Here is a 26,600-nt window from a genome sequence, read left to right as displayed (position 1 = left end):
AACTTCTGGGAGGAGTGTGTCTGATTAAATATGTCACCTTAGTGTATTCCTAGAGTTGAGGAAAAAGGAAGGTGAAGATTGAACTGCGTATTTTGTGGTGTTGTGGAATGCTCTGATCAGTAGCTGCAAGGAGGTACATTCTTCAGGGGAACGGGAGTACTTACAGAGTCAGTCATGGTCATCTAAGAGACCTGCTGTCTGCAATCAAGACAAAGTTAATTGTGAAGCAGGTGGCACAAATAACCAGAGCATGTACAAACATTTGGACTACTGAGCTATTCTGCTTTTGTCACCAATTCTCTTCAGTGTCATGTGCTTTTTTTGTTAATTGACCATGCTGGTTTAGACATATCCACTTTGGGAATCAAGGTGTTTTACAATGACCTAAAGATATTCTAAGTCTCATGAAGAAACAAAGCACTGCATATTATACATGTGCATGTTTTTGCCCTTCTTTCAATGAGCAGCAAATTATGCAAAATACTTTGCATTTTTCTTGCAAAAAGAGCCTAGCTACATGCTCTTAGCAAAGATTAGTTGGTATTTAGTTGCTTTCTACTGCAAGCATGATGTCATGTCACAGCAGATGCAAGGAGTTTATTAAGAAATGGATTAAAAAGTGTTATTACTTTGGTGATTGGTAGTACTTCACATTGTCCTTTTTTTAAAAAAGCAAGCACTCATACTTAAGACATTTCCTGAGACTGCAGGAAGCAGTTTTCTTTCAGTTGTTAACTAGCTAGAGATGTTATTTGGGTTTTTCATTTTTTGAAAAGCCAGCAAAGAAATGTGCCTTTTCAAACTGAGAAAAAACATTTAGGTACTTCCCAGTCTCACATGTGATCATTATCTCGTTAGTTTGTACATTCTAATCAGCCTGAGAGGTGCTTTAAAGAACATGTGGGTTTGAGCTCTTTGTGAGACTGAGAAGGAGTATTTTCACTTCATTAGAAAATATCAGATAAAAGTGATGTAAATTTTTTCCTGAAACTATGTCTGCAAATTATTGAGATAATTTCAGCCCAGTTTATCCCAGTTCAAAGGAATTTCATAGGTAAGTGCAGTAATAATAAAAAAGCCAAAATAGTGAATGTAATGTGTTTAAGGAATTTTGCAGCAAAATATCTGAAACCTTCATATGTTGCATTTATGCAAGTACATTAAAATTATCTGGTTTAGTTGGTTTATGCACTGTAAGTTAAATGAGAATCTAAATGGAGTTTTACCTTTTTCTCTCAGAAGTTTTGAATAATATAGGGTATTTTGGGTATTGCTGCTTTTAGAAACTGAGGCTCAGCACAACATCCTATAGGCAGTAAAGTTGGAACTTCGTAAAGAGTTTCAGAAAGATACTGTGGCTCACCTGTGGTTATGTCATGTCAGTTGGTCGGTTGGTTTATTAACAATGTAATTAACTAGCATTCTTGTAATATATTCAGAATTCATATATTCAGAATTAATAGCATCAATAAACCTAAATATTAGGTATGATTATTACTAGATCAACTTACAGCACATAATGATTCACAGACTATTAAGGGGTTGTAAAGGACCTTGAAGATTATGTAGCCCCAGCTGCCACTGTCTTGTGCAGGGGTACCTTCAACTAGAACAAGTTTCTCAAGGCCTTATCCAACCATGCCTTGAACATTCCCAGTGTTGCGGCATCCACAGCCTCCTTGGGCAGCCTGTCCCAGTGTCTCACCACTCTCACATTAAAAAATGTCTTCCTGAAATCTAATCTGAATTTCCCCTCTTTCAACTTGTAGGTGTTATCCTTGTCTTATCACTACAGTTCCTGACAAGGAGTCCCTCTCCACCTCCCTGTAGAACCCTTCAGATACTGGAAGGTTGCTATGAGGTTTCCCCGCAGCCTTCTCTTCTCCAGGCCCAAATTTCTCAGCCTGTCTTCATAGGGGAGGTGTTCCACTGCTCTTAGCAATTTCGAGACCCTCCTCTGAATTTGTTCAAACAGTTCCAAGTCTTTCTTACAGTAAGGACCCCAGAGCTGGATGCAGTGTTCCAGCAGGATCACCTACTGGAGCAGAGCAGAGGAGCAGAATCCTCTCCATCACCCTGCTGCCCACACTGCTCTGGATGCAACCCAGGATTTATTGCCTTTCTGGTCTCTAGAGTGCTCATGGCTGGGTCGTGTTGAGTTTTTCATCAGCCATCACCCTCAAGTCCTTCTCAGCAGAACTGCTCTCAATCACTTCATCCAACTTGCACGTGTGTCAGGTGTTGCCACCCAGGTACAGTGCAGACTTGCCTGTTACACACATCTGCAGTGGCAGATGCAGGTGGTCCAGCTTTATTTTGTTGTGCTGCTCCATAAAATCACTGCTCTACGCAGTCTACTGATCCACTTGCCAGGGACGAGGCACCCCACAGGGTCATGTAACACACTTGAGCTCTTGTTGCTTGTTGCATCTGTTTGTTTTGAATGAAGGTTCTCACAATGTTTTGTGGGGAAGCTGCTCCACAGTCATGATGCTAAGTTGCATCTAGTGGTGTCAGACTAGCTTTTTCACTGCTGCTGTGTTATGAAGGTCTCTCCTGGCCTACCACAATTTTTGGAAGTGCTTTTGCTTTCTTTTCTATCTTTTACTTTTTTTGTTGATGGCAATTTTAAATAGATGGCATCATAGTTCCTCTCACTTTCCTGCTCAGACAGTGATTGGCGTCCTAGTCCCATGTATCTAGGCCAGTATCCTCTTATTCTAACTGTATCAACTGGCATTATCCAGGCTGATTACCAAGAGAGAAAGTCATGATTATTCTGCCATATATGAGGGCCTTGTTAGAACTAAAATAGCTGACGGGAGGTTGTCTTGTTTTGAAAGGCAGATGTCTACTAGGGAAGGCAGGAGCCTCCCTTGGAATGGAGAATGTAAACCCTTTCCCTCTGAATTATTGTAGTTTTGAGAATAAGGGGCTCTCAGACAAAAAGAAATGGGAATAGGAATAACAGTTCATTACTGGTGTGTAATAAAGCGAACAAACAACAATGACTACAGCATTAACACAAACAGGGCCCAGTCCCGGCCTGCTCGGCCGCGGCGCTTTCCCTCTGCTGCAGTTGCGGGCTCGGCCGGCAGGGGCGCTGCTGCTCCCGGGGGCGGGGCGGGGGCGGTGCCTCCCCCCGCCTGCAGGGGGCGCTGTGGCGATGGCGGCTCGGCCCACACGGGCAGGGGTGGGGGAGAGGCCTTGGTCCACAAACCCCGTGGCACCGATCCCGGGGCCCGGCGGGACTCTCTGGAGCATCGAGCCCACAGCAGAAGAAGCAGGACCGAGCTGGGCTCTGGCAGCGAATTGCCTTCCCGAAGCAGCAGTTCGGACCATCCTGCTCTGAAACTACAGAGTAAAGTCGCAGAGCAGGAGAGCTAGCAGCTACCCCAGCCCTGCTTTACCTGCCCCACTCCCCTGAGCCTGTTCTTTTGTTTTTCTTCAGCACCCTGTTTTTTCCTTAAGTACTCAGTCGTTACAGTTTCTTAGCAACTTGTGGGGAAAATTGTGTAAGTAAAAAGGAGGAAAAGGAAGGAAACCTAACCCCCAACAGACTACATGCTATATGTCCAGTATGCAGCTCTGCCACTGGAGGGGGAAAACGTGGTAATAATTTCTGTACAAATTCCCCGGGTACTCTTTGAATTATGTGCTTGTAAAGTCTTACTTTCAACATATAAATTTCTTACTACTGTTTTCACTGTCTCCACCATGTGATAACATAGATCTCAGTGGAATGCTTTTACCTGCGGTTCTGTCTGCAATGTAGGCACAATCTAAATGTGCAAAAAATTCTGTTTCCCAGTCTTCTTGGTCTGCATTGAAAGCAGTAATCCAATTGATACTAATAAAATCAGATGAGTTCAAGTTAATCCCTGTTGGTAGGACTATTAATTTTTCTTGTTGGGTGAGGAAAAAAAACCTCATCTTTGGTTTTGGACAGCTGTGACTCTGTATAAAGTTAACTTATTTTCTGTGCAAGTTTGTGACGGAATGCAAAGGCAGTGCATGAATGGAGTTATTTCCTTTCTTCAACATTGGCATGTTTTGCAGGTTCTTATTGAGACTGCCAAGAAGCTGGGCCTCCAGTGTCACTCCAAGGGGACAATGATCACAATTGAAGGCCCACGTTTCAGCTCTCGAGCAGAAAGCTGTGTTTTTCGCAGTTGGGGAGCTGATGTTATCAACATGACTACAGTGCCTGAAGTGATTCTTGCAAAGGAAGCTGGAATGAGTTATGCTAGTATTGCCATGGCAACAGATTATGACTGCTGGAAGGAGCATGAAGAAGCTGTGAGTGAACTTTTTTCCTCTGGTGTTGATCTGAGGAATTTGAATGAGAATGTGTAGGTTTTGATCAGAGATTATATACTATACTAAATCTGTTCTTAATTATGTTAGAATCCCTGAGTTATTCTTGATGAATTATTGTGAAAGTAAAAATAGAGTCAGTTGTTGCTATTACATTCATTTTCATGAACCTGCCTCACTACTAGCAAACCTTTTGTTTCCTATTGTCTGAATCAGGGGGTCTGTAAGTATGAAGCTCATGAATTCTGTGTGACTTGTCTTCTTTGTGGCTGTGATTGGTCTGGTGATTTTACCTTTGCAGCTCGGTACAAAACAATGTATATGCTTTAGTTTTCCTACTTGTTTACAATACACAAGTATAAACCATAAACATACAGAGGAAAAAACATTTGTACTATCTAAAAATACTGATATTCTAAGGCTTCACTTTTACATTTCTGAGTTAAATTTATTTGTGTATTTATAATGTGTGCCATGAAAATGGAGAGACACCACTCAGTTGTATTGTATTTCTAGGTTTCAGTGGATAAAGTTTTAAAGACACTGAAAGGGAATGCAAATAAGGCTACAAGCATACTCCTTTCTGCCATACCTCAGATAGGCTCCATGGAATGGACCAGCACCCTGCACACTCTGAAAGTAAGTACACGATCAAGGCTGATAAGTACCAGGGACAGTGTATGTGTGTGCACAGATGTATGTTACAGGATGGTTTTGCTTAAATCAAAATGTTTCAGAATAAAAGCTTCAAGAAACCAAATTCATTCAAGAAGGGTGGACAGATTCTACACAATTCTTGCAAGTTTTGTTGTCAAGATCTAGCTTCAGTTTTACAAGAAGTTTTGGAAAAGGTTAAAAAAAACAGATAGCTATATATGGTTGATTAAGTGAGGCATCAACCATAAGATACAAATAAATGAGATACACAGGAAGATACAAATATATGTGAGTATCCAAATGAAACCCTGATCTTGGATCTTAGCACAAGGAAGAATCAACTGGAAGAGACTGAACCAAACCAAAAATATTATGCACACTTTAATATGTCGAACAGGAAGAGTCTTAAAACATATGGGTAATAATGAATTTGGAATTACTAGAATTGCGTTCTCTGTAGGTTTTAAGTCCAAGCTACATGAAAAAAATATGGAAAAGAAAAACATTTCAAAATATATTGACAAGGGGGTTCTTAAGGAGAATTTTTCTTAGACAAGGTTTACTTGTGTTTTTTATCATCGGTATTTCACAGGCATACTCGAGATTCATTTGTGGATATAACAAAGAGGGGGGGAAACAATGTGAAGACAGTTGGGGTGTCTATTCAGCTTCTTGGTGAGCTTTATTTGGCTGGGTTGATATAAGGACCAGGAGGGATCATTCATCAAATACTGTCATGAACAAAACAGGCTCAGCTTAGACATATTAATTGAATTTATTACTAACAAAATCAGAGCAGGATAATTCCACCCCTGGCTTCTATGAATATTTAAGAATTATTATCAAAATTACACTCAACATGTAACACTTAGCTAGAACAACAAAAAACTACTAAACTAAACAGAAGAAAAAAATTGGTACACTTAATCTAAGGTACAGTCATACACAGAACCAAAAAGACAAATTGCACAAAAAATCTACCCCTAGATTTTCACTACAATTACAATACAAATTTCCTACTATAATTCTACTTAATTTTGTGATTTAATACTTGTTTTGTCTGTTATTTCTCCCAATTAGTATCCTTATCTCAAAGTCCTTATGTTTGCCTGCATTCTCCACCAAAAATACTGCAATTTTGACACTGGCCAAATGCCAGTGCACCCATGAAAAATCATTCACTCATGCTTCTCTGCTATAGTTGAACAGAGGAGAGGGAAAGAAAAAGAAGTTAAAAGGCTTGTGGAGTGAGATAAGGATTAGGAATAAACACTAAGGGCGAAACAGAGTCAAAACTTCAAAAGGTATAAAGAAAAAATTATTAACAGAATTAAAAGAGGTTAATGATAACTAAAACCTTTAGAATCCTTTTCCTCCCCTCCCCCAGCCCTTCTTTCATTCCCACCAACAGCAAAGAGAGACCAAACATGGGGTCTTAGTTTTAAAGTTTGTCACCTCTAAAAATCTTCAGTTTGCTTAGGGAGGGGTCTCTTTTGCCATGCCACCCTGTAGACCCTTGCTACCAAAACCAGGCCAATATGTGAAACCCAGTATGACATATCAGTGATTCTCATCTCTAGTTTAGTCAATGTCATGAAGGGAAGGCATATTCAGTAAAATGCACCTCAGCCACTTCTTAAACATATAATAACCAGGTCAGGTTTGTAGAATTCTAACCCAAATTCTTGAAATTACTCTTTTGCCAATTCTTTACTGAAAAACATAGTTTTCTTTAGGAGTCCTCTGAATTATCTTTATGAATCTTCCTCACCTGGTTATCTGAAACAGTTATTTTAATGTTCCCTCTGTACATATGAGAGAGGTAACTGACATTTTCCTTTCCCTTTTGCGTTCATTAGGAAGTTGTATCATTGGATGGATAAGGGAGGCACCAAAATCGCTATTGCTTCTTCCCTCTAATCCACTGAAAACATTTTCAGAGAATAGGACTGCATTTTTTAATACAGATGCCTAGCTATACAACAAACTCAAGAGCTTGAACAAATAATATAAAATGCGCTAGATATTCCTCAGGCACATTTTTTTTCATACTGGCATGAAAGGAAATGGTTTCCAAGTATATTATGCTGCTTAAGTGCTGATGAATCTGCCTTGATTTCTGGCAGGCATACTTCAGTGAGCAGTGTCCTCCTGTGTTCCTTTTCATAATTGTCTTGAATCTTCATTGGGAGTGAAAGAGAGCTGGCACTACCTTTGCAATACCTTTATTGAATGCCAGCTGTTCTTTCAGTTCATTGTCAAGTACTTCTTCCAGCTCAGTCCCCTAAGTACTGGAAGAGGAAAATGTGATGCACCAGAGGAAGGGTCACTTGGGTCCTAGTGTTGCTTCTTAATTTTTTTCTCTTAAATATCAACTGCCTCATATCAATGATGAATAATGAAATAGTTTCACTTACAATTCTTAGGTGTTTATGTTCTTTGCAGACAGGTTTGAGTGATAGTGTACTGAGAAAGAGAGCTGATCTGAAGGCTCTGGAAGAGCTGGAAAAAGGCAGTGGGGATTGAAATTTTATATCAAGAAAGTAGGAGCCACAAGGATTAATGACTTGAAAGAACAAGAACTGTGGAATAGTGAGAAGTTCTGAAGCTCCAAAGGCTTTGGAGGCTTCCTTTAATTTTACATGGGAACATCAGGAAAGGCTACAAACGTTCCTGTTTGGGGAATTCAGCGGTGATAAAGCAGAGGAAGGATTGGTGTTAACAAATGAGAGAGGCAATTTTGCAGGGAAGCAAAGAGAAAGATACATGTATGTGCCTCTGTACAAGTATGTAATTGAACCATAAAGAGTTTTTAAAATCTATTGTCTTGTATTGTACTTCAGTATATTTTTTAGTGTGAGTTTTGAAGGCCAGACTATTTAAACTGTTTTGGAGCTGTTTTCCTAGACCTTGAAGGCAGCTACTCTTGCAGCACTGTGGAAATGTGTTAAAGAACACAGACAAGGAGCCAGCTGAGTAAGACTGCAGCTGGTACACTCCTTTCAGTGACAGAATATAGCCAAGCCATAGCTGTGCGTATGAAATGGGCAAATGTCTGGTTTAGTGTTGGGGCAGCTTGTGAAACAGTAAAGCTCTATATAGACACAGCTTTTCTTCAAGATCTGTAATCTCTGCTTTGACAGGAGGAACTTCACCTGGGAGGAGAAAATGTGCTGTCAGTCTCTGCCTACCTTTATTTCTCTGTCTCCTTGTGTGGAAGCATTAATCCCAGATCAACACACACGCCAGTGGTGTCACCTCTGAATCTCACTGTAATTTCAGGAGAGACTTTGGTGTTGAAACAAAATGTCCAAGGGCTGTTTTTTGAATAAAGGATAGGCTGCTTGCCATCACTTCTCTTTACTGTATCATTTAATCTTTGATATGTCAGTGAGTGTAAGTGTATTTTGAAAGTCTAAGATGAATTTAGGCCAGTGTTTCGTGGCTTTCTTGCTGTAAAGAGATATATTTCCAGTGTCAATTTAAAGCCCTCACTCTTTCAGAACAGGTTATGATCACCTGCTGTTTATGTCAAGTGTCAGGAAACACAGATGATGCTTTTGATGACAGTGGTCCAAGTGATTTCTGGTTGGTGTCAAGAAAATTTCTGTATAGGCTGGTCAGTCATGGGTGATATACAGCTGGATATGCTGTTAACTGAGAAGAGTTGTTTAGTGAGGTGATAATTACTGACAGTTGTTGCTGTAATCTTCATGAAATTGTGGCATTTGACATCTTATGAGGAGCAAGTAACGCAATTAACAGTACAGGTTCAGGTGAGCAGGGCTGGAGTTCAGGTGAGCATACTTGTTTTCTGAAGAGTCAGGGAGCTCCAGAATGTTGGCAGGTCTCCAAGGGCAGCATTCTGATCCACAGAAAGATTTTGACTGAACAGGAAACAGCTCTAGTGCAAAAATGCAGCAATCAAGGATTGGCAGCAGAAACAAGCTGCAAAGAGAGAACCCAGATGGAAGTGCAGGTATGTTAGGGAGGCTTTCAGGACAATGGAAGCTTGTCTGTAGTTGACAATTGGAAGAGATGTCAAAGGCAGCAAGGACTGCAGCCAAAGCATTGATAACAAAAACTTATCATGTAAAACATGGGCTCATTGTCCATAAAGTAAGTGAATTGGTGGCAGCAAACAATTTCATATGTTTCAAGACTTTTTTTTAATCTTTGCTAAGAAAAGTATGAGTTAAAAAAACTGTCCCGTTGAGAAGAATTTTAACTCATCATAACTGGGAATTGAGCTCTATACCTTTATTACATTACAATAATGGTTAACCCCATGAGTATCAGGAGAGAATCTGTACTATAATGGTAAAAGGAATTTCCTGTTAGAACTGATTTTTTTTTTACAGTGTGTCTGTAGGAAGATCAGCTTGTGGTAAGGTGTCAGAGCTTTTGTGAGTGCTCCTTAGGTAAATTTCATTACTCTCTGGGGAAACCTGCTTGTACTACCTGCCTTTTTCGTGAACTTCTGTACTAGCCTGTGAGAAATGTATTTGTCAGATCTCTGATACAAGGAATAATGCTCTATTTTGAGAGTTGTGGTGAGTGAATACTCCAGGATAGTTTAGTCTGGGTAAGCTAACTGCAGATGTATTTCAGTACACTTCATTAGGGAGTCACTTGGGCATTTATGTGATTTGACAGGTAACAAGTTGAAGGGCATAAAGCTTAATATTTTTTTCAGTAATTTTTTCTAATCTATCTCAAACTGAAACTTATATTCCTAAATTCTGTATTTAGAACTCTAATCTTGTAAATATCTTTGAGTAATTCTCTTCCTCAAAAAATATCTCATCTGTGATACTGGTCAGTGAATGTACATGTGTGATCACAGTATATTGGCACAGGTGAGTAAAGTGGAGGAGGAAAATTCATCAAGGCTTCACTTCAACTGTAGTTGCATTGGTCTACATGCAGGGGTACTTGCAGGCCAAGAACTTCTCACAAAAGCTGAGATTAAAATGTTTCTTAGACCCTGCCCTTGAATGTGGCTAATGTCAAAGTTGCCTGTCCCTACATCACTTGAGTATTTCATTCACCCACATTCAATGCCATCTGGCTGGTTTCTGTTCTTGATAGCTGTACTTCAGAATTTATAAAAGTCCTGTAAAAGTCACAGAAAGCATGCTGCACAATTTTTCATTTGCAGTCTGTAAGCCCAAAGTTCATAAATTAGTGGTTTTGCAAAATGGTTGTTCTTCTCCATACCAATAATCCTATTACATAGCTTTGCAAAAGTTGTAATGAAAACCCATTTTGTGTGTATGCCCTCCTTGTAATAATACTGACTTCTGTGGTGTTGGAAAAAGTTGGAGATACTATGCGCATGAAAGGATTTATACATATTTGTACCCAAATGGAAGCTACATAATCTACCTTTACAATGAAAAGTAATTCTCTCTACATTGTAAAAAGAAGTACTTATCTCCTGTGACTTTGTATTTCAGACAATGGTGCAGTGTTCGGTTATCCTGCCAAAGCAGTAACAACCTGGATGAACCTTGAAGTTTCAGTGCTCTCAAGGAAGAGTGGATCACTTTCGAGCTTTCAGAGGTCATAATATCTTCAAAAATTGCTACAAGCTTAAAATAATGGACTAAACATTGACCAATGATCATGTGTAAGGCTGCTGTTAAAATCTTTGTCGGTTTGATCACATATAAGATGGTTAAAATTAGATTTTGAGTACATTTTCAACTATAAGTAGCCCTATTGACAAACTGTATCTGACAGAGAAAAAAAGTTAGTATCCTCTATTCAGTGGTACCTTTTAACTGGTGATAGAAAGCAAAGTCCAAGTTATATTGTTGTTGCAGTTTCATAAAATAAGGTCTATGAAAGCAGATTCACAGGCTATTTGTGTTGCTGTTTCTACCTCCATCTTTTCCTTCAACAAGGCACATGATTACAATTCACTTCAGAAACATAACAGAAAAACTGAACAATTTCAAATTAAAATTATACTATTTTTATACATTATCCTTATTTTTTATTCCAGTGATTTTTTTTAAGCAGCGTATTTGTTTTGTGTGCTAGAAGACCTGGTTTAATAATTATGGTGGTTCTGTCACAGCAGCAGGTGTGTTAGTATTGGAGACCGGAGTAATGCCTAAACCAAATTTGTGCCTGAAGATGTACTTACATGACTTACAGAACTGTACAGAAAAAGTATTTTGCTGACAATATCCCAAACACACCCATTTTCTGCTTTATTGAACAGCTCCAATTTTAGTTCCTGTATTAAGTGATGAATGTGCTCGAGTGGTTTGAATGTATACATTTCAATTTTTTAATACAGTTTTATTTTAATAAAACAACCTGCTACTTCTTGTCTAGTAAATAAAACAAATGAAACATATACTTCTCTAAGATGTGTGGAAATCGGGAGGGGGGTATTTACTTCTAGTCATTATGTATCACAATTATTTTTGCCATTCATTAAACAGGTTGGTGATGATATCTTGTAAACAACACTTTCAGAAAGACACTTTTTAGAAAGTACTCTGCTGCTCAGAACTTTAGGTTCTAAGTCCCTGAACGGGGATTGCTGAGGCAGAAGTGAATCAGAGTGCAAGGAAAAGGTCAGAAACATGAATGGTAAGGATCCTCATAGTACTGTAAAAAAAAATACTAATCCAGAGGAAAATAGAGGAAAGCTGGTACACAAGCATTTTAGCTTCCTTGTCTTTTTCTATTAGACACCCAGTCTCCTGCTGTGAAATCCTTTATATCTGGATGTATTGTTTCTAGCAAAACCAGTAGAGGTGCTTTTCAGGTACTGGGGAAAATAGTTTAACCAATTTTCTATATTCATGGTGTTCTTTTAAAAATTTGGATTGCAGGAGCCGGAGCTGGAACATACATTTCATTACCTTCCATTAAGCCAAATCATATATGTGGTCTAAGAATGGTTTCCATTTTTATCTTCCTTCCATTGGCACTGCTGGTGAAATGGATCAGATCTATGTGTTCTAAAGAGAAAGCTTTTTGCTGGGTGTTAATTTTCAATCCCCTTGGGTTTCTCTTTTTGCACTTGGTAGTGACATATAATGGTAATTGTTATGCTACTTTTTTTTTTTATATATACTGGATACTTAGTGTCACAGGAGAGTGGCGAGAGTAGATCCATAGGTAGTGGCTTCTGTTACACATTTCTGTTACATATTCTTCATATGTGAGGCTAGGTGAGAACATAGATAAGAATAGCTGCGTCCAAAGAGTTACAGTCAAGTAGCTCAGTGTCCAGGTGGAAACCAGGAACAGATGGTTTCCCTTGGAGGTCTGGGACCTGTGTAGTATTTTCATCAATTAAGTAAGAGAGTGAGACTGAGTTTGTGGAAGAAAAAAGCACCAAGCTGGGTAGTGAGTGAAGGTAGGAATGTCATCCAGTGGAACATTGACAGCTCAAGGAGTGGGGCCCAAGTTCAACAAGACCAAGCAGAAGGTGCTGCATTTGAATTGAGGTGAAGGTGGTTGAGATCAGCCTAGTGGAGATGGACTTTGGTGTATGAATGGATGAAAAATTGAACATGGGCCAGCAATGTGCACTCACAGTTCAGAAGTCCAGCTGCATCCTGGGCTGCATCAAAAGCAGGTTGAGGGATGTGATTTTGCCCTTTGCTCTCATGAGACCCTACCTGGAGTATTGCATCCAGTTTTGGGGTACTTTGTAAGAAAGATGTGTTGGAGCAAGTCCAGCAGAGCGCCACAAAGATGACCAGAGGGATGAAGCACCTCTCCAAAGAGGACAGGCTGGGAGAGTTGGGGTTTTTCAGACTGGAGAGGAAAACGCTCTAGGGACATCTTAGAGTGGCCTTTCAGAACATAGTGGGGGCTTATGAGGAAGAGGGAGAGAGATATTTCACTGCAGCCTGTGGTGACAGGACAAAGGGCAGCAATTTTAAGTGGGTATTTTTAGATTGGATGTAAAAATAGTTTTTATGATGAGGCTGCTGAGACAATGAAACAACTTGCTCAAAGAAGTTGTGGATGTCTTTAGAAGTATTCAGAATCAGATAGACAGAGTTCGGGCAAGACTGGTGGAAGGTGTCCCTGCCCATGGTGGGAGGCAACCACATTTGGGCAATATGTGGTTTGGGCTGGAAGAGACCTTTCCATCATATTTACTTCCTCTGTCAACATAGGCTTGGTACCTAACTCCATCATATTTACTTGCTCTGTCAACATAGGCTTGGTACCTAACAGTCTCTCATGCAGAATTTGTATATAAAGTCTATAAAACTCTTGTAGTGTATAGTATGTTTTTTGCAAAGTTCAGTGTACCTTTTACAGTCTGAAATGTGCTGCAAGTAATTTATCCATAGGACTACAGACAGAGATGGTAATTGGCAAGAAAAGCATAGGAAAATGCTTAATTATGTAAAGAAAGGACCAAATATAAGTGATTTTAATGGTCTTTCTAAAGAGTCTTAAGAAATGTATTTATTGTAGGCAGAACTGCAGGTGTAATAGAACAAAGATACAAATTGTATGTATTGCATTACTAAAACCAAGTAAACATTCTAACAAAGAATCATGGCCCTTTCTTGGACTCAGAGTGTGTCTGGTTTCACAAGAATGAGATAGGGATGGGCAGAGGGCTTCACTGATAAAAGTTGCCGCACTTCAGTTTGTGTCTCTCCATTACTTTTTTCTTTTTTTTTTTCTTTTTTTCCCTTTTTTTTTTTTTTTTTTGCCACCATTTTTCAGTCCATTTAATGTGAAGGATTTTGAGTACTAACTTCTGGTGCAGAGTATTAATGTTGATCCTATATCATAATATCAGAATCAGTGTTAGCAAGTATCATTTTGAGGCTTTTAGGAAATTGCATCTTGGCTGGTAAATAGCTTATCAGGATATAGGGTGGTAAACTGGGTAAACTGTGGCTATTGCCTAGTTTTCAAACATTCTAGGTTCCAAAGGGTGGCCTCCAAGCTTGACTGATATTGCTCATCTTACAGAGACTTCATGGTTTTGGGTTGTTAAGTAAGACATTTCTGGTTTTACACTAACATGTCTTACAACAAATGCTGTCTCCTAGAAAAATTAACAAAGCTTTTGGCAGGAAACCTTTCTACTTTCTATGTGTATGTTTCACAGACCACTTTAAAACCTCCTCTAAATATCATTCACTTCAAGACAGGTACATAAATAGTGAGCACTGAAGCAAATGAAGCAGCTTCTCTGTGCATAAATTACATGGATTAGAACCATGGAAAGCCTAATAAAGTATTAGCTAGTGGAATTTTACTGTAAATTTTCCAGGTCTGCTTCTCCTTCTCCAGCAGAATTGTCCTAAACTTACTGATTTGTATGGCCTGAATGCGTCTCGACTTTGAGTGGAAGAGAACACCCCTAGACCTTGCAGGAACTGCCGAAGAGCAGATCAGTCTCACATGCTTCTATGCAGGATATGCTTTGGGGGAATAGAGAAATGCAGCTGGCAAGCAGTGGGTATGTTAGAAATAAATGCTCAAAGCCTAATTTTCTTTCCCACATACATAGAGGGGAGACTGAGTGGACCTGAGTGCTTGCAAATAGCACAGATACACAAAGCAAGAGGAATGCCAATATTAAGCAAGGACCAGGTAACACCATAAATCGCCAACTGATTTCTTACTGGATTTTCAGCTGGCATCCAAAGACAGAGACTGGAACTTTATTAAGCATCCTGACCACAGGCAGAAATGTCAGGGTAAGTTCAACACACAAATGACATGCACGAGAAGACATACACCCACTCACAGGAGCTTTTGTCCAACTGTCTCTTGAGTGGACAAGTGATGTTCTTTGGGAGTTCTGCTTCATCTTGGCACAGGTGTCCCAGGCAGCAGAACTCCTTCTGCTTTGAGTGAAGATACTTCTCTATTTGGACTCAGTAGGATTCAGCTCCCTATCTATATTCCAAGCCCACACTTACTTGTATCATGAGCACTTCCTCTCTGAGTGTGGACTTGCTATTATCTCCTACTCTACTCTTCACTGATTGTTTGGGTGTTGTATTTTGCTTAGCAAAGCTATCCATGGCTTTTGAAGTCCTTTTATCTTGGATAAGATCTCCCTTTGTTTTGTTCAGAGCATCCTCCAGTGTGCATATTAGCAGTATAATGTACTGATGGCAATGCAATACTTTGGATTCAAATATGGCACAAACTAGACAAGGAGACGGGCCATTAGATTTACTCATTTTCTCATTTTTTGTTTTCTCTAAAGCATTCTTTGTGGCCTAACACTGATCTATCTTGCTAACATGAGATTGCCCACTCATATCTCATTTTCACTTACCTAAAACTTAAAACTCTTTCATGCTAATATCCAAAGCATTTGGAGAATTTGCATAGGTGGCATATGACATCAGAATTAAGTTTTTGTATTAGTATTCAAAACAGATCTGAGAGCAGTTGGTGTTCCCAGAATGAACCAGCAAGAGTGTTTTGTCTATTGAAACCAGCTGAGTATCAGTAAGAGGAGAAATTAATTCAGGAGGTGCTCAGTACTGGGTGGGATCAGCCTTCTAAGACGGAAATTCTGGCTTAACTGTTTTAACAACAGCTTCTTCTCCCCACTGTCATTGCAGTGTTGTCTGAAGCAGGACAGTGCAAAAGAATTGAAATTAACACTTGATCGCACTTTTGCAGAAGTTTGCCATTGTTTATTTAGATGATTGTCAATTTCTCCACCACCTTTGCTTTGACTTGGCTCAGACAATTTGTGGGTGCTAAGGCCTGTGTTTAAGCATACTTGAAAGTATGTTTTCAATCTGAACATCAGGATGTCATAGATTAGACCCAGCTGGAACTAAGAATAGTGCTTCTTGTAAGTGAAACATATTTTAGAGGACACATGCTGTCCTGTTGTTTGGTTTCCTACAATGTGATTCCTCCAGCACAAGAAAGAAGACAATTAATCTGAAATCTTTTAATTTGACCTTAGAATCTTAATACTTAGTGCTTTATAGGAAGCAACTTTTGTATGGGCTTTTATCAACTGTATAAGAAGGTTCTGAAATACATTTTTTGTGTTTTCATAACATAGTCAAACATTAAAATCATTCTTCTGCATCTGCCTCAAGGGTAAACCAGTAAGATAAGCTGATAGGAGAATGGTGGTGGTAGGAGTTTCTTTCCCCTTAATTGCATGTGAGGACAGTGAAATAATCTCTGTCCTTGGATCAGTTTAGTACAAGTTCTCCACTCCATGTTGTTACTGGTACCTTGGGTTCACTCTCATTTTCTTCTCTGGCCCTTAGGCTGCTCACCATCTAAAGTGAAAACCGATGTAAAAAAAAACAAAACAAAACAAAACAAACAAACAAACAAAAAACACACAAAAACCCCACAAACAAACAAAAAAACCCAACAAACAAACAACAAAAAACACCAAAAAAATCGCAAAAAAAACCCATAAAGCCAGCAATGTTGTTCAAGCGCTTGTTGTGTATAGGCAAGGAATGCCCTCTCACCCACACCACCAAGCAGGGTCTGCCGTCTGATTTTTAGTGCCGCTGCTCATCAGCCACGTGCACTGGATTTCTGCAAGGATGAGTGTTAATAAGCCAGTCAAAACCATTGGCCTAGGCTGACAGGGAGTGGGATAGGGATATATGTCCCTGGTGCATCCTTTCAGGCACAGGCAGCCATGTTTTCCCTCTGCTTTCCCCAGGCACCTCTTTCTTGAGCTGGACCTGTGTCTCCTCTCCCCTGTTCTGGATCCCCTTCTCCCGGGTCTCAGCATGCCTTTTTTCTTACCTGTCAACAACCAGCCCCATGGAGAGAAAAAGTTGCTGATGCTGACACTTTCCCCACCTCGGAGGTCAAAGTCTCATAGTCTAGATTGCCACGCAACGCCTCGAGTAATAATGTTTCTGTTTAGAAATCGTGAGGGAGGCTGCTTCCTGAAAGGAGTGACTGCTTCTTGTCAGCCACCCAGGCTCGGGGCGGGTTTTTTTTTCCTCCGGCGAGCGGCGGGGTGATAAAAGGAGGGCAGCAGGGGAGCGGCGGCCCGGAGCGGGCGAACGGGCACGGCGCGGTAGCTCGCACGGCAGTTCGCGCAGGCAGGGTAAGCAGGCGGGGTTGCAGGTTTCCTCCTGCTGGAGAGGTTTGTCGTTTGTTGTTTGTGGTGATTGGTTCGTTTATTTTTGTTCTTTTTGTTGTTGTTTTGAGGTTTTTGTTTGTTTGGTTGGTTGATTTGGTTTTTTTGTTACATCAATGGCAGCAAAAGCTACCTCGTTCGGTTGTAGGAAGGAGGGTATATCTAATATCATGACCTCTGCTGATGGTCTCGCTAAACCCTAGGTGTTTTGTCCCCTTGGTCCTTATTTGCCTGAAGCTATAGGTGTAAATAGGGCTTCTCAGAGCCCACTCTCAATCCTGAACTAACACTCAATAACAAGAGTAATGCCAGATGCAGTGGCAGTCATCTGGGAGGCAGCCTGACGCCTTTAGTTACAAGATTTTTAGTTTTCAGCTCCTAAGGACTGCCTCTCCTTTCGCTACACCTTCTTGGACTTTTTCCAGAAAGTCCAGTTTCACATTTTGTTTGCAAGTGTTTCTACCAAAAGCATAAAGATGCTTACAAATACCTAGTAAGAGATAGGAATGTGGAGATATTGGTCCTCTGGGGACATTTCCGCAAAGAAAAAGACTTTTCTGTCCTCTTTTTTAAACTTTTAAACCACTTCTGCCTCTTGTGAGTTTGAGTGAGTTTGTGAGTTTGAGCCTGTGAGTTTGAGGGGAAAAAAAAAAAAAAAAACAAGAAGAAATGTTTAATTGCTTCGGTGAGTGTTGGTTAAGGATTAGTTGAAATCTGATTTAAAAATAATAAAAACTAGGTGTATCATCTCTTCCCTGGGAGTGATTGCCCCATCAGGGCACTTAAAAGACACAAATGTCTTTAGAGGTTCCCTCTCCAGCACTTGGTACTTTGGCTTGCCTTTTCCATCTTCAAATACTCACTTTCTTCTGTCGGGGCTCTGAGCATTTCTATTTTCTTCCTGAGATTTAAAGTACATGAGGCTTAATTTCTGTGTAAGTAGGCAATGAAATTAATGTTATTTCCACACCTTTGTTCCAGGCGAGGTGGAATGATGACTTCCCTTTCTAAAATAGTTTTTATTTTTCCTGTTTTCCCTAAAGCTTTCAAAGACTTTGAACATGGGATTTAAAGCCTGTGAACCCTAAGACACAAAAACATGGGTGAATCTGGAGGGGAAGTTTCCTGCTTTAAAGCTTGGGAGTCATGTTCCAAAAGGGTAAATTTTTGTAGTGTGTAATAGCAAACTCTGTATTTCTAAGTGCCATTACACCTGAAGGTATTTTATTAAAGTTTGACAGATGACAGTACAATTTAAAAATATCTTGTCAAATTATTCAGATGCTGGCATTTGCATGCAATTGAGGTGTGGTTTTTTGAAAGCTCACAGCACTGCTGGCTCCTTGTCCAAAGAATGAACAACATTTTCACCACCTGTGAAATCACCATACATAACTCCATGCCTTGAACTTTCCATCTTCAGGAAGTTTTGGGCTTTAGCAGCTCTGAGGCCAAAGCCTCTGGGCAGGTTACACTCTTTTGACACAGCCTTCCCGAGTGGGGAGAGGCTGGTGAAAACCCCGTGGGCATCGCGGTATGAATGCCACTGCCCCTGCCGTGTTTCGGAGGGCACTGCCCGGAGCTCTGGCCCTCGCTCCCGCGGGATTGGCAGCCTGCAGGCGAGAGGGCCGGCGGCAGGGAGCGGGACAGCGAGCCCAGCGGCTGGGATGGATGGATGGATGGATGGATGGATGGATGGATGGATGGATGGATGGATGGATGGATGGATGGATGCTGTGTGAGTGGGTGCGCTGCCGCCGCGCCAGCCGAGCTCTGCCAAACGCTGTCCTCAGGCTCCAGCTCGAGAGCTGAACTGGGCTCCCGCCCGCCTGGAGGGTCGGGAGAGAAAACGAAAAACTCCTGCTCAGAATTACAGGCTGCTCTGAGTCGGAAAGGGAGGCACCAGCACCATTGGGTCCGACTTGTCCCACCCGCCCTGCCTCAGAAGAGTTTGCTCCCAGACGCCAAACATGCTCTGTGAGGGGGTGTTGCTCTCCGTTTTCCATTTGTCCCCCAAAGGGCTAAGAACTACTTTTTTTTTTTCTTTTTTTCCTTTTTTTTCTTTTTCTTTTTTTTTTTTTTTTTTGAGAGGAAAATTATTCCCCATCCCTGCTAAGCTCCCACTTCTAAAATCAGATAATAAATTATGCAAGAAGGTACAAACTACAGAGGAGCTTTTTTTTTTTTTTTTTTTTTTGTACTTTGAGTGTTGTTATCAAGAATGAAATAAACAATTTGGCTATTTTTAACTCTGTGTATATGTGCTTAAATAACGCATATCTACAAAAAGTCCTGGTATCTGACCTGCATGATTGTGCTGTGTATATCTACATTTATTTATGCAGACACACGCACAAAAATTGAAAGCAACGAATAAAGTTGAAATAAATAGCACCATTCAACTAAGTAGAGCAGCATGCAGAGCCATTAAATACTCTAAGATGAGAAGTAATTATTTTTAAGATTGGCTTATTCATGTTTTATTACTGAATAATAGCAGGTATTTAATCACACATAAGTGGTATGAACATAGGGTAGATGATAGAAATTACACAGGAAAAACAGAAAACAGAAACCAAAAGGAGTGCAAAAATCCAGATTTATTAGCAAAATCGGGCATTTGTTGTTAATTCCAAATATCTGGCTTAGAGAGCCAGAAAGCTGTCTTAAAAATAAGAAGCTCATTGACTATATCTTCTGAGCAAATGGGATCTCTACATGCAAAAAGCTACACAGTAACTAATTGATTGCCAATTGTTTTCTCACACGATTTTCCATAAATACAGCCACACAAAATGTTTGTAGTTCCCAAACTGTAATGCTCATCAGCGTTAAAATTTTTACCATTCAATTACTGTTACACCTTGGTGTTAAAACTGTATGTTGAGTGGGTCGGTGAGGGGAGAAGCTCTGGGGATTAATTAACTTTATAAACGATATGGCTAAAGTGTTCAGTTTTTTGGAATGCAACAACATAAAAGGATCACAAGGAATAACTAAAATACAAAGATTTGCAAGGCATTGAGCAAGCTAGTAAGGGAAACAGCCTTCACTATTTTGGAGTGCATAGGACACTCCAGCATAAAAGGACCTCAAGGAATAACTAAAATACAAAGATTTGCAGGGCAGTGAGCAAACCAGTAAGGGAAACATAGCGTTCTCACTTCTCTAAGCAGTTTTATTGTAAAAAAAAAAAAATAGGAAACGGTGAACATTTACTTTCCCCCCCCCCCCCCCCCCCACTTGAGCACAAAAGGACCGTCTGGTGCTTGTGCTCTGACCGCTGAAGAGTATGAGAGGGAGAAGCAGGAGAGCTAGTCTTGATTGTGTTTTGGATATTTTTCCTCTTTTTCTCAGGAAACAGAGAAAATCTCGGCGCGTGTCTTCTCGCAGAAGCGGGAGCCGGAATGGCACAGGAGGAGCCGTGGAGGTAAGGGGACAAGGGAACACTCTTGCCAGCAGCAGACGGGCATCGGGAGCGCCGCCATCCGCGGCGGGGCTGCTGACGGGCGGCGGGGCTGCTGGCGGGGGAGCGGGGCTGCGGGGCGCGCTGCGGGACGGCCGGGCGGGCTCAGCGCGCGGCCTTCTCGGGGGCCCCGGGCAGGGCCGGAGGGTCGCGCAGGTACCGCCCCACGGCTCCGTGCGGGCCCCCCGCCGCCACGTCGAGGGGCAGGCGGCCGCCGCCGTCGGGGAGGTCGAGGCGCGCCCCGGCCCGGTGCAGCGCCGCCAGCGTGCCCAGAAAGCCGGCGCGGGCCGCGTCGTGCACCGGGAGGCAGCCGGAGCGCGGGTCGGGGCGGTTGGGGTCGGCTCCGTGCCGCAGCAGCAGCTCGGCCATCCGCGGGCTGCCCAGCATCATCACCTGCGGGGAGAGACAGCGTCAGCGCCCGCCACAGAGCCCCCAGCACCGCCGCGACCGGCTTCTCTCTTGGGCAGTGATTCTGCTGGGTCGGCTCCTTGTATTCGCATACAGTGACAGCCGTTTGTGACTATCCGTGCGGATCCCTTCCAACTCGAGATAGTCTATGATTGGATGATAAATTAAAAATATTAGCTAGTGGTTTCAATACTAGGTATAACACATGTGCGTGTCCTGCTTCACATTTATATAATTTATATAATTTATATAATTTATATAATTTATATAATTTATATACATAATGGTACAAATGGTCCTTGTGGTGTGTGTATAAGCACATATATGTACGCACATGTTATACGCAGATACAGACCAGCTCTGTGTGCGTATAGATATATGCACACAATACAGACCCCGTTTATGTAATTGTATAATAAATAGTGCATGTATCTGTATTATAAATATATTTAGACATACACATATATAAAAATATATTAAATTTATTTATACACATGAAGAGTTTGTAAATATTTGTATGCTATATACACACACCGTGTATTTTAGGGCAGTAAAGGACCTGAGGGGTCTTGCATTAAGGCTGCCGTCACTTAGAATGCATTATTAATTAATCAACAGTTAACACAGCAATGGAAAATTCAGCTGGGTGTGGCTCCTTTCGGCATTCGGTGTGGATGTAAAACTTTCCCTTCCTGAGTTTCGGACGAAGAAGTTTTTTCTTTCTTATTTTTTTCTCTCTCATGTCTGTCTTCTTCTCAGAGTTGTGAGAGCAGCTGCTGAGCACTCACAAGCAGTGCACAAAACTTAACTGATGGAAAATTCCGAATGATAATGTCTAAATGGCAAATTCCTAATGACAGTCTGCTTTTCTGCCAGTAGCAGAAAATAACTTCTGGCAATATTTGATCATACACAACTGAACAAAACCCACAAAAAAACCCCAATCAACCAAAAACCAAAATAAATTTGTACATGGGGTTTTACTTCCCTTACTGTCCTGGTGATTTTCAGTGGAATTTTACCCACCATAAATTGTGACTTAATGCTATGAAAAATATCTTAAGACAATAGGGTTTTCTCTCAATTTCTATCTCCAGACTTTGGTTTGTCCACTTCAAATAATTTGGTTTATTTATAGTACAAGTGTGAAATACTTATGAATGTCATAATATATAAATTCCCGATATTAATCTTTCCCAGAAAGAAGAAGAGAGTCCACATAGTCGAGTGTCAGCCATTTTGCAAGTTGCTGACAAGAGAAAGAGAACTTAGTCTGAAATGGAGAAAGGAAAGGGATCATTTATAAGAGTTTGGAGATTCTTTTAATCTGCAATTTGAACGTAAAATGGAAGTAACATGGATAACTTTCTGAGAGCTTTTCTCGGTAATACAGTTCAGAAAAATATTTCAGAATATTTAATGTAAAGTGCAAGGACCAAAATAGCTGTTCAGCTTAGCTGAGCATTAGATTAATCATCAAAGATATCTCTTTAAATAACAACTCGAAAAATCTTCCTGAGATACACAGCTCTTATTTAAATCACAGAATATTAATCGTTCAATGAACATTTTAAAAGTGTCTACTTAAGTAGGTCGATAAATGTAACACATTTTAAACTCTCAAACTGCCTGGAAAGCAGCTCTACATACTGGTACTTCTAGCACCTACTGCCACTATCGATTGATAGAGAATGTTAAAATCGCTACGACTAAAAGAAAGAAAAGAGGTGACTGCTAATATATACCCAGTTTCAAGTAACAATTTTTATCAGCATAGTTTCTAGGTTCTTTGCTCATGAATATGCTAGAAAAGGACCCCACTTCGATTTCCTTGGGGAAAAAAAAGACCTGTTCGGTCTTTTTTTTAAAGAACTCGGTTCGGGTTACATTTAAAAAATCAAGAAATTTGCTCGAAGTGCAGATCATTCCCCCAGCCTATCTGGATAGGTTATCTGGAAGCGGATTTTTCAGTCCAACTTCTCCTTTAGACTACCCCCTGGAAAAATTCGTTTGCTGCCAGCGGTTCCCCACTTATCTCCATCTTGCGCTTATAGGACGGCTGGACTTAGTAAAAAATAAAGGTCACGTTTGAATTCAGACAGCTGCGGCTGGAGTACGGTTCCGATCATAGCAACAAGAGTTCATTCTAAACACGAAATGCCCACCCTTCCCCGCCGACGTGGCAGAGCACGGCTTCCCCCCTGCCCCCCAGCCAGGGTACGCCGTACCTGGAGCGGGGTTCTCCCAAAGCGGTTGGTCCCGTTGGGATCCACGCCTGCTTGCAGCAGCCTCCTCACCTCCTCGTGGTCCCCGCGGGCGGCGGCGCTGCACAGGCGGTCGCCGTCGCTCCGGGGAGAGCGGGACCCCTCCATCGCCCCCCGCAGACCCGAGCCGCCGCTGGCTTTCCCTCTCCCCGGGCCGCGATCTCGCCCGTCTCTGCCACCCAGCTCCTGACTGCCGCCCAGCTCCTCCTTTCCGGGGGGCAGCGGGCCCCCCTCGCACCCGCTCCCCCTCCTGCCCGTCCCGTCCCCTCCCACCTCCGGGCGCTCCTCCAGCCGAGCGGGGCTGCGGTGCCCGCTCCCGCTCTGCCCCGGCTCCCAGCGGCCCAGGGAAATGCGCGCACCCGCCCGGGGCGAGGGGCACCGGCAGGGAGGCCAAGGAGGGCGGGACGGCGGCAGCCTGGTCCCCGGGCACGGCCCCTCGGAGGGCAGCCCGGCCTCATCCCCGCCTCAAGCACGGGCGGCTCTCGCGGCGTTTTTCTCCCACCGGGGAGAGGGGGTGGGACGGCGGCCTTGCGCCCCCAGCCTCTCCCCACATCGGGGCGGGCCGCTAATGCAGGGCAGCGGGGCGCAGACCCACGGGCAAACAGCTTCCACGGCAGCTGCCTCGGGCGGGGCAGGTGACATGACGACATGTCGGCGACATGACGAAGGGACGGCGGACCCGAACTTTCCCGGCACAGAGAAGGGACTCTTTGCGCGAGTGATTGCTCTAGTTTCTATCTCTGAATGGGGTCCTGCCCTGCCCGAACCCATCCGAGCGGTGGGTCGGGGGTCCATCCCTCCGTGCTGTGCCTGCCGAGAGCTGGCAGACCGGATGAGGAAGGGAGCCGTGCCCGCAGCAAGTCTGCCACCAGCCTAATGGCAGCGCATAGAAGAAGAGGATCGCTTCAGCCGGGCCCTGCCAGAGCCTCCCGGGAGCAGGAAACCCGCGGCCAGAGCCCAGCAGGGTAAGGTGCACCTCCAGCCGCGCAGCCGGAGGCTAGGCAGAAGAATCTCGCCTTGCAGCCGTGAAAGATCCTCAAAATCCAAGCATCTGCTCCTGCCCTTGGCTTTCCGCCAGGCGTCTCCCCACGGCAGGCCCAGGCCTGCACGACCCCCGCCCCCGGAGACCCCCGCGGCCGCCGAGGGGGAGCGGGTGGCCGGCGCCCACGACCCGCGCCGCCAAGTTCTTGCTCTGCTACCTCGAAGTTCCTGCCTCTTACAAAGGAGGCAGGGGGAATAAGGGTGTTTTACAGGGTTTTGTTTTCCCTTTTTTTTTGTTTGTCCTTTCCTTCCCCGCCCCCCCCCCCCCCCCCCCAATGTCAGTTCCCTAATTGCCTTTCTTATTTCATTTGCAGGAGACCGGGGCGAGGCCGCAGAAGTATCTGCTGTGAAGATACAACCCCCGAAAAGCTCTGCATAGCTAAAAGAGAAACAATGATTATGTCTATATTTACTATTAGCCAAAAGCAGAGACATCCTCGGATGAGGAGGAATAAACACAGATTTATCCCTGAGTAGACAAGTTCACTAAAATGTCTTAGTTTAGTGGCTTTTGGAGCCTCCCTTGCGAAGTTTCTGGGGCAAGTGGCATTGCAGGATCAGGGTCCAAAATTTGAGGGGACACCCTCGCTTGTCAGGGACCGGTGGTGAACTCCCACCACATCGTGTTTTTTCTACAATGCGTGGTGCAAAGCAGCCCTTGGGACAGATAGGCAGTTTAAAACAAACAAATAAACAAATTTTAAAAAATTTAAAAATAATAAATAGGGTTTAAAGAGGGGATTTTTAGAAGTCTGTAAAGTCTAAGAAAGTAAGATGATCTCCCACCCAAAAGGCAAAGTATCTTCCAGTTCTTCTTGCGCTGTCTGACATTAATGATAGCCACACAGAGATAAATCCAAGGAGAAAACCTCCTTGGTTATGTTCGTCAGGTGTCTTAAAATTTCAAATCAGTAGTGATGCATGGCAAGGTTGCAGGTATCACTGCCTAGCCTTGTTTTCTGTGAAATAGTATTGATCATGGATTTTATGCATCTGTATGTATAAGTACAGGAATACATATTTTTTTCTGAGTATATAAGCATAAAAATATGTGGGAGTCAATGACCTTAATTAAAGGTCTTTTCCAACCCAGTTAATTCTGTGAAGAAAAAAAAAAGCACACTGACATGTCAATGTGTTTGCAAATAAAGATGTCACTTCAAGTCAGAGGGCCTGTCTGTATCTCCATCTCCATCTCCACTATATTATGTCAAAAGCTAATAGTATAAAACAACGAATACTGTCCCATTAGTACGTCCCAACATTATTGACCCCCCCAAATCACTTATCAAACTACTAGAACGTTTTTAACTCACAACATTTTAAATTACATGATTGAAATAATGGGATTTCTTCCCCCTCTAAAAGCAGATCTTATATTATACAATTCTAGTACCAACAAAAGACCTCAAATTAATCAAAACATAACACTACAGAGTCATATCTGAAGTTAGGGTGATAATAATACAGCCTATGCTAGTGTGTTTTGAGAAAGAACCTTGTATTGCACTTGTATCTCGGGGGGAGGGAAAAGATTCCACCTTTACCCCCCAGCAAACCTTACTGCAAAGATATTTTCATTAAAAATATCTTTTTCGCGGTATAAAAATAAAAAAAAAATCATGTTAAGAATAAAAAAGCAAAGATTTAAGAGAAGGAGTTAAAAAAAATATAAAGAATCATGTTAAGCAGTGATTCTGTCCTACATTTCTGCTCTTATTTAATTTTAGAATTATTATTCAACCATACAGATTTTTGACACTGAAAATAGATCCATTTTAATACTGCAAATTGTTCTGAGATGTTTTGATAAAAGCATAAAGGACGGAAGAGGTAACTTTCAGTTTAAAAAGCAGCCATCTTATGCCCCATTTAAGGCTTAGCAAGTATTACACTTTCAATAACAACAACAACTAAAAATCAAAATATTTACATTTTGTCTAACAAGTATTTGGATAATAGGTTCAGGAGTTAAATAAATACTATAAGGAGACAAATTAAAAAGAACATAATATTGGGATTTCCTAGCTTGTAAATAGGTAAAAAGCCCACAAGAGAAGCAGGGGTAGGAGGTGCAACGGAGAGGTTGCATGGAAGAAACCTGTTTTTTATGTAAAGGGAGTGGGGGAAACAGTTCTGAGTAGTTCCGAGTTACACTAAAAAAGAAGTAATACCTCTTTACAGAAATAATTTAACAGTATCATTATTTTCTTCCGTTTAAAGTGTCAGAATATTTGCAAAGATATATATTCTGATTACACATATTGGTTAAAACCAGGAAAATCTATCACCTTAATTTTAGTCGTTCAGAAGTTGTGCCATGGGGGTTGCCATTGAACTTAAA

At 41.9% G+C, this 26,600-nt stretch overlaps 2 protein-coding genes across 2 annotated transcripts in view; one reads left to right on the top strand and one right to left on the bottom strand.

Annotated features, from left to right (window-relative positions):
• MTAP (methylthioadenosine phosphorylase) overlaps positions 1-11,344 on the top strand; it is a 32,136-nt gene extending 20,792 nt beyond the window's left edge. The window contains exons 6-8 of the mRNA XM_058044432.1: positions 4,060-4,299; positions 4,834-4,956; positions 10,434-11,344. Coding sequence (XP_057900415.1) covers positions 4,060-4,299; positions 4,834-4,956; positions 10,434-10,472 — 402 coding nt within the window. The 3' untranslated portion in view covers positions 10,473-11,344. The remainder of the gene's footprint in view (positions 1-4,059; positions 4,300-4,833; positions 4,957-10,433) is intronic.
• A 9,304-nt stretch (positions 11,345-20,648) lies between these two features.
• On the bottom strand, positions 20,649-23,347 carry LOC131096069 (cyclin-dependent kinase 4 inhibitor B-like). Its single transcript, XM_058044305.1, has 2 exons — positions 23,180-23,347; positions 20,649-20,936 (listed from the first exon to the last, which is right to left on the bottom strand). Exons 1-2 carry the CDS (start codon positions 23,321-23,323, stop codon positions 20,649-20,651), a joined length of 432 nt encoding a protein of 143 aa, XP_057900288.1. The 5' UTR covers positions 23,324-23,347.
• Between the last annotated feature and the right edge of the window lie 3,253 nt (positions 23,348-26,600).

Source organism: Melospiza georgiana, chromosome Z (assembly GCF_028018845.1).
Source record: "Melospiza georgiana isolate bMelGeo1 chromosome Z, bMelGeo1.pri, whole genome shotgun sequence".
Classification (NCBI taxonomy): domain Eukaryota; kingdom Metazoa; phylum Chordata; class Aves; order Passeriformes; family Passerellidae; genus Melospiza; species Melospiza georgiana.
The sequence above is the reverse complement of the archived record's forward strand: the minus strand, read 5'-3'. Positions and strand labels throughout refer to the sequence as shown.

Excerpts from the sequence above, each read along its gene's own strand:
- LOC131096069 (XM_058044305.1), bottom strand. The coding sequence starts at position 23,323 with ATGGAGGGGTCCCGCTCTCCCCGGAGCGACGGCGACCGCCTGTGCAGC. Across the intron at positions 20,937-23,179 it reads TTGGGAGAACCCCGCTCCAG|GTGATGATGCTGGGCAGCCC; the intron begins GTACGGCGTACC and ends CTCTCCCCGCAG.